Source organism: Nelumbo lutea, chromosome 7, assembly GCF_056320005.1.
Source record: "Nelumbo lutea isolate HS-2025 chromosome 7, American lotus-T2T, whole genome shotgun sequence".
In the NCBI taxonomy this organism is placed as follows: Eukaryota; Viridiplantae; Streptophyta; class Magnoliopsida; order Proteales; family Nelumbonaceae; genus Nelumbo; species Nelumbo lutea.
The window spans coordinates 27853555-27873878 of NC_142690.1; the positions used below are offsets into that span (position 1 = coordinate 27853555).

The 20324-nt window shown below is 40.9% G+C and overlaps 1 protein-coding gene across 9 annotated transcripts in view; it reads right to left on the minus strand.

Moving 5' to 3' along the window:
• Positions 1 to 18523, minus strand: part of ASHH3 (histone-lysine N-methyltransferase ASHH3) — a 42361-nt gene extending 23838 nt beyond the window's left edge. For 2 of the 9 annotated variants that reach the window (XM_088953929.1, XM_088953928.1), the window contains exons 1-2: positions 18174 to 18439; positions 17731 to 17787 (exon numbers count right to left, since the gene is read on the minus strand). In XM_088953929.1, coding sequence (XP_088810055.1) covers positions 17731 to 17733 — 3 coding nt within the window. In that variant the 5' untranslated portion in view covers positions 17734 to 17787; positions 18174 to 18439. Of the gene's footprint in view, positions 1 to 17730; positions 17788 to 18173 lie in introns of all 9 variants that reach the window. The other 7 variants (XR_016102071.1, XM_088953921.1, XM_088953924.1 and 4 more) reach the window with 7 other exon arrangements.
• Positions 18524 to 20324: the final 1801 nt, after the last annotated feature.

Consider the following 20324-nt stretch of genomic DNA (forward strand, 5'->3'; position numbering starts at 1 on the left):
TTAAACCTTTTCTTTTCATTATTAAAAACCCAAAGTCCCTTTCCTTCCTTCTGCAGCCACTCCACTACCAGCTTCGAATTGCCTTCTATAACCAGCTTTTGTATACTCATGTCCTTTGCCTTTTGGAGTCCCTCCATGACAGCCAACACCTCAGCCCTTAAAGAATCACCTACACCAATTGGACCCAAAAAATAGGCCAACTATTCTGCCTTTATTGTCTCTAAACACCCCCTTAAAGAATCATCTACACCAATTGGACCCAAAAAATAGGCCAACTATTCTGCCTTTATTGTCTCTAAACACCCCTCCAATGCCTGAAGGGCCTGGGTTCCCAAAACATCTCCCATCAAAATTGAGTTTTATAAGCTTTCTGAGGGTGGTTCCCAAATGTAAACTGTTCTGTTCCCGGTAGATGAAGAGACCACTTCCCTCCAATTCCTTTTTCTATCGGCAAAGGAGAAGGGTGAGAACAAGTACAAGGACTTAACTGAATGAATAACTCTTGGGAGGACACTATCTAAAATTGCTTCCAAACTTCTCTCCTCTTCCTTGAAGAGTCTGCATTTCTTTCTTCCCAAACCTTCCATACAACATGTTGTGGATGCATTCGTGGGGAGGGCGTACAGCCGCCGGCAGCAGCAGTAAGGAGGGGCCCACAAGGCGGCAGCTTATCTTATCAACTCTCAGCGTATCTTATCTTTAGTAGTTTTCCTTATCTTCTAGAGTTTGATTTATCTATTAGAAGTAGGAGTTTGATTGATCTTAAAGTTTGATTTATCTTAGCCTTATCTGTAAGTAGTCGAATTCTACAGGGAGTCCTCCTACAGGGAGGATTCTCACCTCTTGTAATCTCCTATTTAAGGAGCTGCGAATTGAGAATAAAGGCATTCAGTTTTCAGTCAAGGAAAGAGTTGAAGAGAGTTAGGGTGATCTCTTGAACAAATCACCCTTAGGTCACCATGATAGGGTCTTCACGCAAAGGGAGGGGGGCAAGAGGAAGCTAGAGGTTCTCCCCGTGGACCGACCCGTGATGAGATCCTACGCCCGGGCCCATAACATTTTGGTATCAGAGCCAAACGTCATGGGCGATATTGAGCAGCTATCATCCAGGGTCCACGAATTGGAACACTGACTCGTGGAGAACCACACGGAAGTGAGAGAAGTCAAAGAAGATGTCTGAGAGCTTCGTCGCCTACTCGAGTTGTATTTCTCCACCAGGGAAGGGGCGACCACCACCAGCAGCCGCCGACCAGATTTGGTGGACGCATCCGGCGAACGACAAATCGCCGCCCCAACAGCAACGGTCATACCCAAGTATAGTAGGCTAGAGTTTCCCTCATACAGCGGCAACGGAAACCCACTAGGATGGTTGTACCGCTGCGAGCAATTCGTTCGCAATCAGCGCACGGAGGAAAGGGATAAGGTCAGTTTGGCCGCGTTTCATCTGACAGAAGAAGCACAGCTCTGGTTCTACCGGGTAGAGCAGGAGGAACCAGGACTCAGATGGGACCAATTCAAGTCCTACTGCCTCCTCCGATTCGGGCCCCCATTGACAAGCAACCCATTGGGAGAGTTAATTAACCTCAAGCAAACCGGGACCGTAGCCAAGTACCAGCGGAAATTTCATACCCTTCTCGCCAGAACCTAGCTCGCGCTTTCGAGCGCAAGCTACAGATCAGCCAAGGATCTTCCAGCATGGGGCGTTCAGCGACTTCATGGACAAACCCGAAATCAACTGGAGGGGGGTCTTCTTTGGCAGCCAGCAAGGAACAAAGGCTTCACACAGGTAGCACTTCCAGATCGGCACCCAGCATAGGAAGCAACATGATGGCACCCCCCATCAAACGCTTATCTAGAGCTGAGATGGCAGAGCGCAGAGCAAGAGGGCAATGCTTCAACTGCGACGAGTTGTACTCAGTCGGGCACCGATGAAAGCGGTTATTCTGCCTCCTGGTAGACGAACTGGAGGAAGACGAGGAAGAACCCACAGCACTAGAACCCAAGATCTCCCTCCACGCCATCACTAGAATAAAGAACTCTCAAACCATGTAGCTACGGGCACAGGTGGCAGGGAAACCAGTACGTATTCTGGTGGACTCGGGAAGCACGCACAATTTTGTCAGCGAGCAAGCGGCACTTCAACTGAAACTACCGGTGGAAAGCAGATCGCAACTTCAGGTGGCCGTCGCAAATGGGGAGAGAGTTCATATCCCTGGAATCTGCAGGAACATCCTAATATAGGTTGAATCCGAACCCTTCTCCGTTGATTTATTTGTACTGCCCCTGGACGAGTTTGATATAATGCTTGGAGTTAAGTGGCTCATCACACTAGGCCCTATCCTATGGGACTTCAATGCCCTAACCATGTCATTCCATCTGAATGGAAAACAAGTCTCCTGGCAGGGAACCAGGGGAAAGGCAAAAAGACCGCAGGTGCATACTCTCCATGGCGAAACCATGCACACCGCAGAGATGGAGAGACTTCTCACCGACTTCCCGAACGTGTTTCAAGAACCCAAGGGACTCCCACCTACCCGATCGTGTGACCATCGGATTCCTTTAATACCAGGTTCAGAACCCATCGTCGTCCGGCCATACCACTACCCGCATTTGCAAAAAGATGAGATAGAGAAACAGTGCACGGAAATGTTGAAACAAGGAATCATCCGCCCCAGCTACTCCCCCTTCTCTTCGCCGGTTTTATTGGTACCCAAGCAAGACAACACCTGGAGGTTTTGTGTGGATTACAGAGAACTCAACAACAGAACCGTCAAGGACAATTTTCCAATTCCCGTGGTAGACAAACTACTGGATGAACTCCACGGGTCTCAGTACTTCTCAAAGCTAGATCTCAAAGCAGGGTACTTTCAGGTCCGGATGGCCACCGAGGATGTGGAAAAAACAGCCTTCCGAACGCATCATGGCCACTTCGAATTTCTAGTCATGTCGTTCAGCCTCACCAACGCTCCATCCACATTTCAGCCATTGATGAACAAGGTATTTCGACCCCACCTTTGCAGATTCGTCCTAGTATTCTTCGACGACATCCTAGTTTACAGTACATCATGGGTTGAGCACGTTCGTCACCTACGAACTATTCTGGAACTACTACGCCGACACAAACTCTTCCTGAAGCTGCCCAAATGCTCCTTCGGGGAGTGCCAGGTCCTTTATCTGGGACATGTAATCAGCGGGCAGGGTGTCTCGGTAGATGGCTCCAAAATCCAAGCAATTCAAGAGTGGCCCAAACCTCAATCCACCAAGGCTCTCCGTGGGTTCCTAGGACTGACCGGATACTACCGCAAGTTTGTAAAGAATTACGGACTCTTGGCTGCTGATGGAGGCCCATCACAAGGCCCATCTCACCCCTAGGGGCGGCAGCTCCTAGGATAAGGTTAAGATAAAGCAAGACTCTTCCAAGATTATCAAGATAAAGCAAGACTCTTCCAAGATTATCAAGAAATCAAGATCAGAATTCCAACAAGACTCCAAGAAGCATCAAGATTAGCAAGATAATCCAAGATTCATGCATCTAGGGAGATCGGACGGTAGAGATCAAACCAAGAGGAGTTCGATCCTATCAGATTAGATATTTGGATCTATCCTAGTTGTTATTTCCTAGTTCTTTTACAATTTCCAAATGTATTATAAATACTGCTACTTTCCCAAAATTATTCATCAATTCATACTTCATTTTTTTAGATTTTCTTCAAGTTCTCTTCTTTGAGTTTCGCCACCTTTTCTCTCTCCTAGAGAAATCGTGTAGTTTCGCTAGAAACTAGTGTTCGCCCGGTGCTTGCATAGCCAGCTCCGGTTTTCCATTGCTTCCACATTGCATCAAGTGGTATCAGAGCAAGGAATTCGCCCAGTCATGACCAACCCAGACGGTAGCAGTCGCAACCCACCCCGTGACGGAGATCAGGGGTTTCAAGCTGTTTGAAGAGCAATCGAAGAACAGCATACGACCACACGTAACATCGAGCAGCAATTGGCAGAGATGGTTGAACAACTGCGAACCTTGTTACGGGAGGTTGCTCCACGGAAACGGGAACATCCACAGCAAATCGAGGGAGACGACCACGACAGACGACCCGTCCATACTACGTTCCGACGAACAGTCCTGGACGACGACAATGATGATGATTTAGAATTTGGTGGTGCTCCAGTTCTTCCCGGCAACGACAGAAACGGCAGAAATTGGCATAACCAAGGTAGCTTCAATCCCTGTAGGAATAATGATGAGTTCAAACTTAAAGTAGATATTCCTACCTTTAGTGGAGATCTTGGCATAGAGGGACTTCTAGATTGGATCACAGAAGTCGATAGGTTCTTTGATTACATGGAAATACCAGAGGAACAAAGGGTAAAACTGGTAGCTTTCCGATTAAAGGGAGGCGCATCTGTTTGGTGGAAACGGATGACAGAGACCCGGATCAGAGAAGGAAGGGGTCCTGTTCGAACCTAGAGGCACATGAAACAATTAATCAGAGGTTTACCTCCTGACTATGAACAATATATGTTTGAATCTTATCAACGATGTGCGTAGGGTTCACATAGTGTTAATGAGTACACATCAGAATTTTTAAGATTAGCAGAAAGAAACCAGTTGTCTGAAAGTGATAACCAGCAGGCAGCCCGTTATCTGAGCGGGTTGAGACCATCCATCAGGGACAAAATTGGTGTACAGATGGTTCTCAGTGTGCGGGAAGCAAGGAACCTAGCTTTGAAAGCATAATTAATGTTCCAAGACAAGGCACGCAGTGATAATTACTGTCGGTACAGCAAGAGCGACAACAAACCAGCAACTGTCGACAGGAACAAATCAGTCCCGGCAGTACAACCCTCTCACCCGGCAAGCACAAGTAACACCGGTAAGGCTACTACAGGAGGATATACTCGAGGTAATCCTTCCAACCCTCCTAAACCCAGTAACTCTTATGCAAGGCCTGCTCCTATTAAATGTTTTAAATGTAATGAGGTTGTACATAGATCCAGTGACTGTCCCAGGAGGAAGGCAGATAATATGGTAGAAAGGGCGGAGGAAGAAGATATTGAGGAGGAAGTATATTGTTGACCTGATGGGGAGGATGAAAAGGGTCCATATGAACATGAGGAATATACTTGTGTGGTAAGAAAATTAATGTTGTCCCAGAAAAATAAGGATATTTCTCAAAGGCACAGATTATTTCATACCAGATGTACTGTCAAGGGAAAATTATTTAATTTAATTATTGATAGTGGCAGACGGGAAAATATTATTTGCAGGGATGTCATCCAACAATTACAACTGATTCCTGAAAAACATCCCAACCCATACACAATAGGGTGGATCAAGGAAGGAGGCGGCGTACGAGTGGAAAAACGCTGCAAGGTACCTTTTTCGATTGGTAAGTACCATGATGAAGTATATTGTGATATTGTTGATATGGATGCTTGACATATTTTGTTAGGGAGGCATTGGCAGTTTGATACGGATGCGAGGCACATGGGTAGGAAGAATACCTATCAATTTGAAAAAGATGGTACACATTATACTTTGTTACCCATAGCAGAAAAAAATATTACAAATGCTCCAAAAGCATATGAGAAGAATTTCCTTACCATCACCCATCATCATGCTGAATTTGTTAAAGATTGTAAGGATACTCATGAAATACATTTATTAGTAGTAAAGGGAGAAGATGTTAATGATGAAAATAAAATTCCAACTGAAATACAGGAACTACTGGATGAATTCAATGATGTAGTTCCAGAGGAGTTACCAAATGAACTCCCCTCCCATGAGAGATATACAGCACCATATTGATTTTGTTCCAGGTGCCAGTCTACTTAACCTCCCACATTATATGATGAGTCCTAAGGATAATGAAATCTTACGAGAAAATGTAGAAGAATTATTGAAAAAGGGACACATTCAAATCAGCATGAGTCCTTGCGCAGTACCATTAACAAGATTACTATTAGGTACAAATTTCCCATTCCTAGGCTGGACATGTTGGACCAACTGAGCGGAACTGTAGTTTTCTCAAAAATAGATCTCAGGAATGGATATCATCAAATCAGGATCCGCCCCGGAGAGGAATGGAAGACAGTCTTCAAGACTAGAGATGGCCTGTTCAAATGGTTAGTGATGCCCTTTGGACTAACCAATGCACCCAACACATTCATGAGGCTAATGAACCAGGTATTGCGCCCCTTCTTTGGTAAATTTGTGGTAGTCTATTTTGATGATATTTTGATATACAGCAAATCCATCACTGAACATGTGGGACATATTAGAGAGGTCCTACAAACATTGAGGGAAAATAAATTATATGCTAATTTGAAGAAATGCATCTTTATGAATGATAATTTATTATTCATGGGATTTATTATAAGCAAGGATGGTGTAAAAGTAGATAAAGAAAAAATGAAAGCCATTAAGGAGTGGCCAACCCCATCTATTGTCACAGATGTCAGGCGTTTTCATGGGTTGGCAACCTTCTCTAGGTGCTTTATTAAGAATTTTATTAGTATCATGGCTCCCATTACTAAATGTTTGAAAAATGGTAAATTTCAATGGGGAGAAGAACAAGAGCAAAATTTTGCTCTCATAAAAGAAAAATTATGTACTGCTCCTATTCTTGCCTTGCCAGATTTTAATAAATTATTTGAAGTTGAATGTGACGCCAGTGGAGTTGGCATAGGGGTTGTATTGTCCCAAGAGAAGAGACCCATTGCTTTCTTTAGTGAAAAATTATGTGAAGCTAGGAGAAAGTGGTCTACTTATGACAAGGAGTTTTATGTTGTAGTTAAAACCTTGAAGACATGGGAACACTATTTAATTGCAAAAGAATTTGTTCTATACACTGACCACCAGGCCCTAAAATATCTTAGTGGGCAAAAGCAATTAAGAAGTCATTTGCATGCTAGATGGTCTGCCTTCCTAAACAAGTTCCCATATAAAATTGTGTATAAGGCAGGACAGCAAAATAAAGTGGCTGATGCTTAGCAGGCGTGTAGCTCTCATCAAGACCCTCAATGTTGAGATTGTGCGCTTTGAGTGCCTAAAAGACTTATATGCCTAGGATGAAGACTTCCAACAAGTATGGGAGAAATGCGTGAATAAGCAGCCAGCAGAGGACTTCTTTATTTATAATGGGTTCCTTATGAAAGGGGAACAACTGTGTATCCCTTGCACTTCCCTCCGCAAAAAGATCACCAGGGATTTGCATGGGAGTGGATTAGCAGGACACTTGGGAAGGGATAAAACAGTAGAAGCAGTTAAGGGGCGATATTACTGGCCGACCATTGTAAGCAGGTGTTATGTTTGTCAAACAGCTAAGGGACAAACCCAGAACACAGGTCTCTACATGCCCCTACCCGTTCCTACTGCTATATGGGAAGACTTGTCCATGGATTTTGTGCTAAGCTTGCCAAAGACCCAGAGGAACATGGACTCCGTCTTCGTGGTGGTTGATAGATTCTCAAAAATGGCTCACTTCCTCCCATGCAAGAAAACAGCAGATGCATCCGCAACAGCCAAATTATTTTTCAAGGAGATTGTCTGCTTGCATGGGGTACCCAAGACCATCACATCAGATCGTGACACACGGTTCCTCAGTCACTTTTGGATGACCCTGTGGAGGTTGTTTGATTCATCACTTAATTTCAGCAGTACAACCCATCCACAAACAGATGGACAGACAAAAGTGGTAAACCAGACCTTAGGGAATTTAATTCGCAGCATATGTCAGGAGAGGCCAAAACAGTGGGATGTCGCCATAGCCCAGGCTGAGTTCGCCTACAACAATGCAGAGCACAGTTCTACAGGCAGATCCCCATTTTCCATCGTATACATGAAGGTCCCTAACCATGCACTAGATTTAGTGAAGCTACCCAGAGTACCCAGCGCCAGTATCTCAGCAGGACAGAGATACTAGAGCAGACTAACGCCAAGTACAAGATGGCCGCAGACAAGCACCGTCGACCTCAAGTGTTTGATGTAGGTGATGAGGTTATAGTCTTCCTAAGGAAGGAAAGAATTCCCGTAGGTATTTACAACAAGTTGAAGCCTCGGAAGTATGGCCCATACAAGATCATGAAGAAGGTCTTGGGTATCTCCAAGACCTTCAACGTTGCTGACCTTCACCGGTACCTGCCAGAAATATCACTTGCCTATCCTAGTCACAACTCGAAGTCAAGTTCTCTCCAAGTGGGGGAGAATGATGGAGGCCCATCTCACCCCTAGGGACGGCAGCTCCTAGGATAAGGTTAAGATAAAGCAAGACTCTTCCAAGATTATCAAGATAAAGCAAGACTCTTCCAAGATTAGCAAGAAATCAAGATCAGAATTCCAACAAGACTCCAAGAAGCATCAAGATTAGCAAGATAATCCAAGATTCATGCATCTAGGGAGATCGGACGGTGGAGATCAAACCAAGAGAAGTTCGATCCTATCAGATTAGATATTTGGATCTATCCTAGTTGTTATTTCCTAATTCTTTTACAATTTCCAAATGTATTATAAATACTGCTACTTTCCCAAAATTATTCATCAATTCATACTTCATTTTTTTAGATTTTCTTCAAGTTCTCTTCTTTGAGTTTCGCCACCTTTTCTCTCTCCTAGAGAAATCGTGTAGTTTCACTAGAAACTAGTGTTCACCCGGTGCTTGCATAGCCAGCTCCGATTTTCCATTGCTTCCACGCTGCATCAGCTGCCCCATTAACCAAGATGCTGAAGAAGAACGCGCTCTGGTGGGATGAAGCAGCGGGCGCCGCCTTTGCAAACTTAAGGGATGCACTCTCCTCCATCCCCGTGTTGCAGTTACCAAACTTTGACCTGGAATTCACAGTTGAATGTGATGCTTCCGGTATAGGCATTGGAGCAGTACTATAACAACAGGGACACCCCATAGCCTTCTTTAGCCTCAAATTAGCTGACCGGCATCTAAAGCTACCGGCCTACGAGCGCGAGTTGATTGGACTAGCCAAGGCCGTACAGCACTGGAGGCCATACTTGTGAGGGAGATCCTTTGTCGTCAAGACAGACCAGTACAGTCTCAAGTATCTACTAGACCAGTGGCTTACCACTCCGCCTCAATAGCACTGGGCGAGTAAACTGCTCAGGTTTGACTTCCGGGTAGACTACAAGGCAGGGACCTTAAATCGGACCACAAATGCACTGTCCAGGCATGACGAAGATGCTATACACCTTTGTGCAATCTCTCGGCCCCGCGTCACCCTATTGGAAAGCGTTAGAAGCATGCTGCCCCAATCACCGGAGTGGAGGGACCTTGTTCAGAAGATACAATCCGGAGCGACCAACCCGAACTAGTCCATACACGACAGGCTAGTACTATACAAGGGACGGGTATATCTCCCTGTCGATTGTCCATTAAACCCCTCCGTCATCTCCAGCATTCATAACTCCACACATGAAGGTGTTCAGAAGACATTGCACCGCGTCCACGACGATTTCCATTGGCATGGTATGCGAGCTTCGATTCGGGACTTCATCCAGAATTGCTCCATGTGCCAACAAAAATGGGAAAACTTACACCCGGCGGGCCTTCTCCAGCCTCTTACACTCCCGAAAAATCGGTCTTATTCGTAGTGGTGGACCGTTTCTCCAAGTATGCTCATTTCATTCCCTTATCCCACCCGTATAGCGCAGTTTCGGTTGCCCACGTCTTCTTCACACATATTTTCCGTTTGCATGGGCTACCCGAATCCATCGTCAGTGGCAGGGACCCGGTTTTTTACTAGTACCTTCTGGAAGGAGCTATTTCGATTGCAGGGAACAACCCTAGCCTTTTCCTCCGCCCACCACCCACAGACGGACGGGCAAACGGAGGTAGTAAACCGTACCATAGAGATGTACCTCCGCTATTTTGTGGGTGACCAGCCATGGTGTTGGTGGATTGCCTTCCGTGGGCCGAATACTGCTACAACACGGCCTATCACTCTTCTCTTGGCATGACTCCATTCCGGGTCATCTATGGTCGGGAACCCCCCCCCCGCCTATTGTCCTATGAACCCGGTTCAACACGGCTAGAAGAAATCGATCATGGTCTACAAGATCGTGATGCGCTCCTGGCCGAAGTCGCTCTCCGCTTACAACAGGCTCAGACGTGCATGAAGAATGTCTACGATCAGCACCACAGAGAATTAACTTTCGAGCCCGGACAGTTCGTGTGGTTGAAGCTCCAACCCTATCGACAGCACTCTCTCAAAAGCATATCTCCCCCTAAACTGGCTCCCAAATTTTACGGGCCCTTCAAGGTGGTACGGCGAATCGGGAAAGTTGCATATCAGCTTGAGCTACCAGAGCACAGCAAACTCCAAGATACCTTCCACGTGTCCTTGCTCAAGCCATTTACAGGTACTCCTGATGAGGTACCTTCCCTACCACCCTTAAGGGACAGTAGACCCATTCTCCAGCCTCGGGCTCTAGTTCGATCCCGCGTCAATCGAGGTACTCTCGAAGTCCTAGTGGAATGGGACGACCTACCATCAGCTGAGGCCACCTAGATCCCCTGGACTGTTCTCCAAGACGCCTACCCAGATCACGAGCTTGGGGACAAGCTCGTCGCCCAGGAGGGGTGTAATGTTGTGGATGCATTCGTGGGGAGGGCGTACAGCCGCCGGCAACAGCAGTGAGGAGGGGCCCACATGGCGGCAGCTTATCTTATCAGCTCTCAGCTTATCTTATCTTTAGTAGTTTTCCTTATCTTCTAGAGTTTGATTTATCTATTAGAAGTAGGAGTTTGATTGATCTTAAAGTTTGATTTATCTTAGCCTTATCTATAAGTAGTCAAATTCTACAGGGAGGATTCTCACCTCTTGTAATCTCCTATTTAAGGAGCTACGAATTGAGAATAAAGGCATTCAGTTTTCAGTCAAGGAAAGAGTTGAGGAGAGTTAGGGTGATCTCTTGAACAAATCACCCTTAGGTCACCACGATAGGGTCTTCACACAAAGGGAGGGGCAAGGGGAAGCTAGATGTTCTCCCCGTGGACCGACCCGTGATGAGATCCTACGCCCGGGCCCATAACACTACAACAGCCCTAATACGTCTCCATAAAATTCTTGCTCTTTTCCTTGGCCACCTGAAGGTTTCACTTGCAAACAGACTAGGTAAACTTGTAGGTAGAGTCCACCTACACCCAAAGAGGTCAAAGAACCACTCCCAAATAGAGGTTGCAAACAGACAAGAAATTAGAATGTGATAAGCAGTCTCACCATTTGCCTTTTAAGTATGCACCAATCAATGGATAAACAAACATTTTAACTTTTCTTTCGAAGCATGTCCAAAGTGTTGATTTTTCAATGAAAGACCTCCCAACAAAAAAAAAAAAAAAAAACTCTATTTTTGAAGGAATTGTTTACACCAAACCACACTCATTGGAAAGGAAGACCCATTAGGAGCATGAGCAACCAAAGAATGAAAGAAAGAAGCACAAGAGAAGGAACCTTTGGGGTCTGGGATCTAAATTCTTTCATCTAGGGTAAAAGGAAAAACAACAATTGAATCAAGGATAATAAACAACTCAAAGATTAGAACACATTCAGCCTCTCTTAACCCTCTTTTGAGACCTAAATTTCAAGCCACTCCCTCAGAAACAGAGTAAAAAGAAAAAATAGGCTCATTTTTAAATAAAGATCAAGAATAAAGAGTGGGAAATGCATCTTTAAGAGTAGAGTCACCCACTCAGAGGTCCTCCCAAAACCGAATTTTAGACCCTGAATAAGATCCATACATGACTTGCTCGAGGAAACAAGGAAGTATTGCATGAATAGCTTTCCAAGGAGAGGACAAACTAGCTCTATTTGAGATTCCAAAGTCCCAACCATTTTGCAACAGTCCATGTAAACTAACTATCACCTTATGCCACAAATTCTCACTCTCCAAAAGGGAATCTCCACAACCATTTCCCTAGCAATGGTTGATTCTTACATGTCACATTCCCCACCCCTAACCCACCTTCTTTCTTGCTTTTGCTCACTACTTCCCACTTCACTACGTGGTCCTTTTTATCTCCAAGTTCCCATAGAAAATCCTTGATTACTTTTTTCCAGCAAGTTAGCCACTTTTTGGAGAATCTTAAAACTAGAGAGGTAATACATTAGAAGGTTCACCAAGGTAGACTTGATCGAGGTTAATCTACCACCTAATGAGATGTAATTCCACTTCCAAGTTGCTAATCTTTTTTCAAGCCTTTCTACTGCAGATGTCCAAAAGTTCACACTCCTAGGATTTCCCCCCAAAGGCAAACCTATACTTCAAAGGCCACACACTAGTTTAACAACCTAGAGTCTCCGTGATTGCTTCTACCTCCCTTTCATGTAAGTTTACCCCTACTACACAACATTTCTTAAGGTTAATCTTCAAACTACAAATCTTTCAAAAAGATTTAACATCAACCTTAGCCTTCTCACTTGTTGTAGATTGAACTCATCACAAAAAATCATTGTATCATCTACAAATTGTAGGTGAGTGACCACCAATCGACTCTAGAAATCAATCTACTAAGGACTTTGCGACTAAGGTGAAAAGGAAGGGTAAGAGTGGCAATGGCTCTCTCTATCTTAGGTCTCTATTAGCTAGAAAGAAGTCCCTTACTACGCCATTAACCAACACAGAGAAATGACTATTTCGCAAGCAACCTTTTGATCCATTTACACCATTTTTCCCCAAACCCACAATTCTTTAAGACCTCTAACAAAAAAGACCAATCCACCAAATCATAAGTGTTCTCCACATCTAGTTTACACACAAAGCCTTTGCTACCTTCCCTCCTTTTCTCCTATACGCACTGATTGGCTATCGAAATTCAGTCTTACTTTGCATGCCCCGCACAAAAGCCCCTTGGTTGGGCCACTATTTTGTGGGAACTAGTTACCAGGCTAATTGGCCTAAAATCTCTAGGGGTCAAGGCCTCAAGAGTTTTTGGAATCAACACCAGAAAAGTGGCGTTGAGTCCTTGGTTTAAGATGCCTCTTTCAAAAAATTTAGTGAAAACTTCAAGCAAGTCATGCTTCATTATGTCCCAATAATTTTGATAGAAAGCTAAAGTAAATCCATCCAACCCTAGTAATTTAGATCTGCCATGGAAAATACCCTCTTTATTTCTTCCAAATCAAACTCCTCTCCTATAAATCTACTAGATTCATCTAGTGAAGGCCACTCTAGGCCTTCCACTTCCATCCAAACCTCAAAGGCCTTCTTAAGCAAGATTTAAAATGGCCAATAAAAATCCTTGCTATCCCCTCTTGATCAATGACCTCCACTCCCTCCCTAACCATTTTGGACACAAAGTTCTTGTTCTTTCTCCCGCTTGCATAGCATGGAAAATTTTATTAATACCATCGCCCTCTTTTATCCACTTGTACCTAGATTTTTACCTCCAACTGATCTCTTCCCGTAGAAGGATTTCCTCTAGATCCTTTTTCAGCTTCCACCTTTTATTCTTTTCTTCATCGCTTAAGGCAGATTGAGGTTCTTTTTGTCTAAGAGATCGATATGGGTAATTATATCTTCCTTGTTTTCTTTAAGTCTTCCACAGCAATCCCTAACCCATTCTTTTATTTTGTCTTTCAACCTATGTAACCTCTTACAAAATCTAATTCCTTTCCATTTATAGCCCCACCAACTCCTCACTCCACCTCCCTTCTACCCTATGTTTGAAATTAGGATGAGTAAGCCACATATTCTCAAATATGAATGGGGTAGGGCCTCCTCTTATCACTTTTCTCCCTAGACTAATTGGACAATGGTTTGAAGTTATTCTGAGCAGGGTTTTGGCAATTAAACTTTCACAATGGGATCCCCAGTCTAGGGTGAACGAAATTCATCAAGTTGAACAAATCCAAAGCTTCTTTCGTAGATTCTATACCAAAAAAAAACTCTACTACTTCTACTTTGATCTTAGGGCTTTGATCTTGATTATTGATGCCCAAATATTGGTGTACTTGATGTCCAATTATTCCACACACTCCTTTCTCATTGGAAGAGTCTCCCATGGGTTAGTGAAAGGTTTCTATAGCTAGTAGACATCCTTCCCTTTGATACATACCTTGAGGTTTTCAATTCCTTTGCCTTCAACGTTGAAATTGGCAAGGCTTAAAAGTCCTAGTTTCTCCAATCTAGCATCATCATCATCATCCATGCCTTATGCCAACTTCTCCAATTTAGCATCATCATCATCATCCATGACATATGCCAACTTCTCCAATCTAGCATCACCATCATCATCCATGCCTACCAACTTCTCCAATCTAGCATAAAGGTTGAAATTTTTTTGTTGCACGTCATGCCTAATCTGCAGTTGCATCACTCTTACATCCTCTCTAGTCACTTGTTCCTTGTTTCTTGCACCCTTTGGTGTTGATCTTCCTGCCCAATCATGGATCTACCAAAATATAGATCCTCAACCTAGTTATCTAATACCAATTGAAGCAAAAAATAAATAAATAAATAAAATCTAACATGCAATTAGAAGCTTCAACCACATCTACTATAAGTGTTAGCTATGGTAGAAATAGGAAAAAAAGAATTCTATATTTAATCCTTAGCAAGGACAAAAGAATGGAATAAAATGGGTGATTCTCTACAAGACTTGTCGACACACTTTTATAGACCCAAAAGTAGCAACTTCTAACTCCTATTTGGACTCACTCCTGCTCATATTCAAACTTAAAAGAGAGAGAGAGAGAGAGAGAGAGAGAGAGAGAAACTTTCCTTTCAAACTAGGATGCTAAAACTCTCTAGTTCTACTAAATATAAGAAACCAGAAATTACTAAAAATAGTAAGTCGTTTTCTTCTATAAATAGTAATGATGATAATTACTATAAATATCAGTGACAGGAATTATTATAAATGTCAATATGGTCCACTAGTCAATCTATTGATTAGGACTTTCACCATGACTTGCAGAATCCAAAAATCAGCCAACTTGACGTCTTTAGATGGGGCACTTCCACATGTTGGATTGAGCTGAAATTCTACAGTTTTTAGCACTGTAGAATTTCAGCCAAATCAAACAAGTTCTGACTGGTCAAACAGTCACTATTTTTCATTGACAGTGCATTCTGCAGGTTTCCATCTAACCTCTTGTCTTCCATTTCTTTCTTTGCTTCCATATTTGCACCAAGAAGCTACCAAGTGAGTGACAAGCAGAGGGAAAAAGTTATTAGATCTGTCACAATGAAAATTTTATTAACCATATATAAGAGAACAATGTAGAACATTGTTGTGCCAAGCACCCCAAAAATTAGCCTGCTCTTACTAGTCTCCCCTGCTGCTAAGTTCCCACCTTGGGGAATTATTCCTCAATACAATTGATTCCTGCCAACCCATCTGCCATGCTACTGGCAGGATTTGGAACCGAAGTATAGTTTGTTATAAAATTTACAGCCAAGTGTTCAATCTCTCTCATTATATATCAATATTCCAAGATCTTGTATTGTTTTTTAACCAGCCCACAGATGTATGAAAATCCCCTTCCACCAATAGATCTCTAAGACTATAGATTTAGCCAGTCTCAACTCTCATGCCCTGTAAAACTGCCAATAAATCATCCCAAGTGGAGACACCTTGGCTAATAGATCCAGAATACAGCATTTCTAAACACTTCAATAATTCCTGAAATTCCAGGGTTTCCCAAGCAGCTAACAAAAGTTACTGGCTTATGAAGACATATGTCATTCCACTCTTAAGTTAATGAATTTGGATAGCGCTTCCCTAAGACCCTAATCCAAAACCCAAAAGTGATAAAAGGCGCCCAATGAGTGATTAAGGATATCCCTCTCATTTTACGACTATACCACCTAAAAATAGATATCATAATCCTCGATGAGTCAATAATCAGCACATGGACAAGAAATTCATGATATAGAATTTTAAGCTTTCATAAACCCTTGCTTTAAATTTTAGTTTTTTCCAAGACTTATGCACCCCGTCTGGAACCTTTAACCTTAAACCAGTCATACCTATATTCCATAGTTCTTAGATTTTCCTTATAAACCAGAATTTTTGCCCTTTTGTGAAAGACATATTCCAAACCTTATCAAATGTGGTTGCCCTATAAAACAATTTATTCGAACCCTACCTATGAACCAATTGGCCCAACTAAATTTTAGGTAGGCATTCAGGATGGGTTTGGCTTTCCACCCATCAGGTTGGCAAGCATCGGTAAAGCGTTAACCCAAGTCAGGAAAAAGTTGAGCTTAGTCTTGACTCCAAGCAACTGGACCCTAGCTTTGTGTTTCTCTCGTATAAATATATGTATAGGCATAATATCATTAGAAGATATCGACCCAATGATAAGACAATTGAGTTTGATGGAGTTTGTAAATTCAAAAGTAACCATCAAATTATTTCATAGCCCATACTTTCAGCTGGGCTCAACTCAAGCATAGACCAGCTTAGGTTAGTTTAAGGTTAATTTCATCTTTGCTGATATCATCTCACTTGTAAAATTTCTATTCATTTGTTTATAATTCAATGAACTTTGCTCGTCACTGACCAAAAAGTCTAATTTCATGTTTACATTGGCCTAGTCTCCCTTCAGGTTGACTTAGAGAGGCTCTACCCAACCCAGCATACCCCTAGTAGCACCCTTATGAGAAGATAAGAATGCCTCTTGATTGGTTCTAAACATATGCAACTTGTGCTAGTATTACAAGGAAGCATGAAGCTAACTCTTTTCAAGAAGCTTTGAATCCTATTAAATGTACGACTTGATAATTTTTAGAATAATCCATAGGGCAGAATGCTATTGGTTGAAAGTGGCCCCTGGACCCTACGAGTGGTAAAGGGACAAGTATCAAATCTGGGTATGAAAGTATTTTCACCAAGTGATCATTTAAATATTACGTGTATTGTCTTCAGCATGAAAATAGCAATTGACTTGGAGAATATGAGAAGCTACATGTAAAAGATGCAATTGCATAAAAACATTACAAGTAAATTTGTACAGCTCAACACAAACGCTTTCCTGTAGAAAGAAAGAAAGAGGTCTATTTTGGTTTCAAGCCATTTTGTATCTTGGATGCTCTTCAATAGCCATGATTAGTAAGTTTTTGGCCTTAGGGAGAGCACCTTATGGCAGCTTGCATGTTGTATTTTTTCCCATCTCCCTCCCTTTTGTATATGTTTTGTGTATTTTCTTATTTCATTCAGTAAATGTTTAATCGATCAAAAAAAGAATTTGGCTTTTGGCTTGTTAAACAATATTCAGAGTCAGAACAAGTAACCATCATCTAGTTCAACAAAGCAATAAAGAAACAAGTAAAATGGTGGTTTAATTTTATTTTGAATTAAAGTTCAAATAAATGATTAAGGCAAAACAGTGTAATAACTTCACAATTATAATCGTCTAGTTCAGCAAAGCACTAAAGGAACAAGTAAAATGGTGGTTTAATTTTATTTTGAATTAAAGTTCAAATAAATGATTAAGACAAAACAGTGTAATAACTTCACAATTATAATCGTCTAGTTCAGCAAAGCACTAAAGCAGATCTAATCATTTTTGAACTTCAACACTAAATTCACAACCGAAAAAAAAAAAAAAAAAAACAAACAAACAAATAAGAAGCAATCACCAAATATATATTTTGTCCATTGCCACAAAATGCGGAAAACAAAACAACGTAATACAATGCTGATTTAATAATTTATGAAAAACATAAAAAGTCGCAAAGTAAAGCAAAAGATAGCAAAGAACCAATTACAGACAAACTACCATTTTTTATATGTAACAGTTGATAACTTTCATTCCACTCGTTGCTCCCATCAAATCCTACAAAAAGTTAAGTTGAACTAAAATATAATTAAAATTACATAGAATGAAACAAGACAAAATAAAACTATAGACCACAAATTGACTGCTCCAAATCGAGAGAGAGAGAGAGAGAGAGAGAGAGAGGCTCTCTGCTTGATCTATTAAAAAAACAACCACTGAAACGTGATGCAAGAATGTAGACGGTAAAACTACTTAATTGAATAGAGAAATTTGAAATTTTCTGTAATTTGTACACAGGTGTGTGACTAAGTAGGCAAGCCCGGAGGGAGAGAGAGAGAGAGAGAGCAGTTTGAAGATAAGGTGGAGCCTTTGTTTTGCAGTATAGAAATAATCAAACAATAAGAAGAAGAAAAAGAAATTGACTTTAAAAACAAAATCCTTACCAGATATGGAAGAATAATGCCCCTTCCTGACCTGATATGGAAGAATCTCCAGTAAAGAAGCTTTTGCAGCGGATGGGCTTCAATCCGGAGACGAATTGCAAAGAAATATCTTAAATCGAGTATGTTCTTGAATCTAGGTGAGTTTTTCTTTCCATCTTCAACTAGGGGACATTACCCTCCATTCCTCCAAAGATTCAAAGTTTTGTCTCGTCCTCTCTTCCTCTCTCTCTCTCTCTCTTCCCTCTCTTTCTCTCTCTCCAAAGTTCAAATTCGGACTGGCTAGGGTTTTGCTTTGTCGGACGAGATGGCAATCTGTTGGCATCATAATATTTATTTTACAAACTTACCCCATCAAATTATGCCAAACGGTTGCTAAAATAGGACTGAAAAGGTCTTTTCCTTCTTTCATACATAGGTGGTTTTGTTTTCTTCATGTGATTCAAAAAATGGGCCCCACAAAAATTTTAAGGGGAAATTCCATTTAACCCCCGGGAAAAAAATATCCGCCTCTTTCCCCTATGGATCATGGTCGGAACTCGGAAGTCGGATCCATCCCCCCATCTCACAAATCGAAATTCCCATGACCCCCACCCACGTCGGCATGACCCCACCAACCAAGCCATTTCATCATCGGTTTATAAAAGGCGCTAGATTGAAATAAAATGATAACCAACATAAATAAATAATCATAATTAACTCATTTGTTATATATATCTTATCTTATCCCTTATCTTCCATCTTTTCCATTTATCTCCATCTCCATTCATTTATTTTATAAATGAAGAAATGGATAAATCGTCAACTGCCCTTTGTACTGAGAAGTATGTATAATTATCGTTTTAGGTTCGAGTCCAATTATATTTCGACATGTTGTCGGGTGCTGAGTTGGAGCAAACCTAAAACCTATTAAAATGAAAATTCTCTAAAAATTTTTTCTTTGTTAAAAAAATAAACATAAAGGTAAAGCGTTCAACCTGGAGTTCGAAAACCTTTTAGCTTCCGTCTCAACCCATTCCTCAAATCTGAACTCTCTTTGTAGAAATCGTCACCAAGAATTTGTTAGGATGGACAAATGAATGACCCAAGGGCCGTGGTTTTATGAGGAAAATACAGTAAAAATCTCCCTTGAAAATGGCATTTAAACATTGAAGTGCTAACAAATGATTTACAATTATTACAAAAATATTGATACTTCAATAATAATTATTGATAATTAGTTTGTTTATTCAATAATTTGATAATTTCATAATGATGGTAATTTCAGTAGTTGTTAATATCAATTCATTAGTCATTATTAAAAATAGTTATCTATAATTTTGACTATTAATAACCTCAATAATTTTGAAATTATCAATAATTTCAAAACTATCAAATTGTTACATAACAAAATTACTATAATTACTCAAATTTCCACCATTATCAAATTTCTAAAATAACAAATCATCAAATAAAATATAATTTTAACAAAATTATTGAATAACAAAAATTATTTTAAAAGCCATTATTATTATTGAATTATAAATAATTTCCAACAAAGTTGAAATTATCAATCATTTCTATGGATAATTATAAATGTTATTATTATGTAACTATCATTTTCGAAATTATTATAAATACTATTATTATTTAATAACAATTATTGTTATTCAATAATTCTCATATTATTATGAAATTATTGAATAAAAAAATAGTTATCAATAATTGTTTTCAATAACAAAATTTAAATAATTTTTCATAATTTATAATAAGAAAATTATTGAAAATTATTTTAAATAATGGTAACTATTGGAATTGGCATAATTATAAATTATCAAATTATTGGATAACAAAATAATGATTTTCTTATGGCATTTTTTAGGGTATTAGTAAGGATTTTCAATTTCTTAACAATTTCTGTGAATTTTTGTACTATTTTAGGAGGATAGGATGATGGTGTTTTGTTCAAAACATGAGTTAGATATCACGACCGAGGATTATGATATGTTGAGTCAATGATAGATTTCAAGTTGTTGATGTAGGCATGGCAGAACAAAAAGATGCTCTAGTAATTCTTCAATTTCAGACCAATTTAGTTTAAAAGTCCTAAGAATAAGTGCTTAGTTGATGATCTGGGTCACAATGGAACTACTAAAACCAGTCAAGTTGATCGTT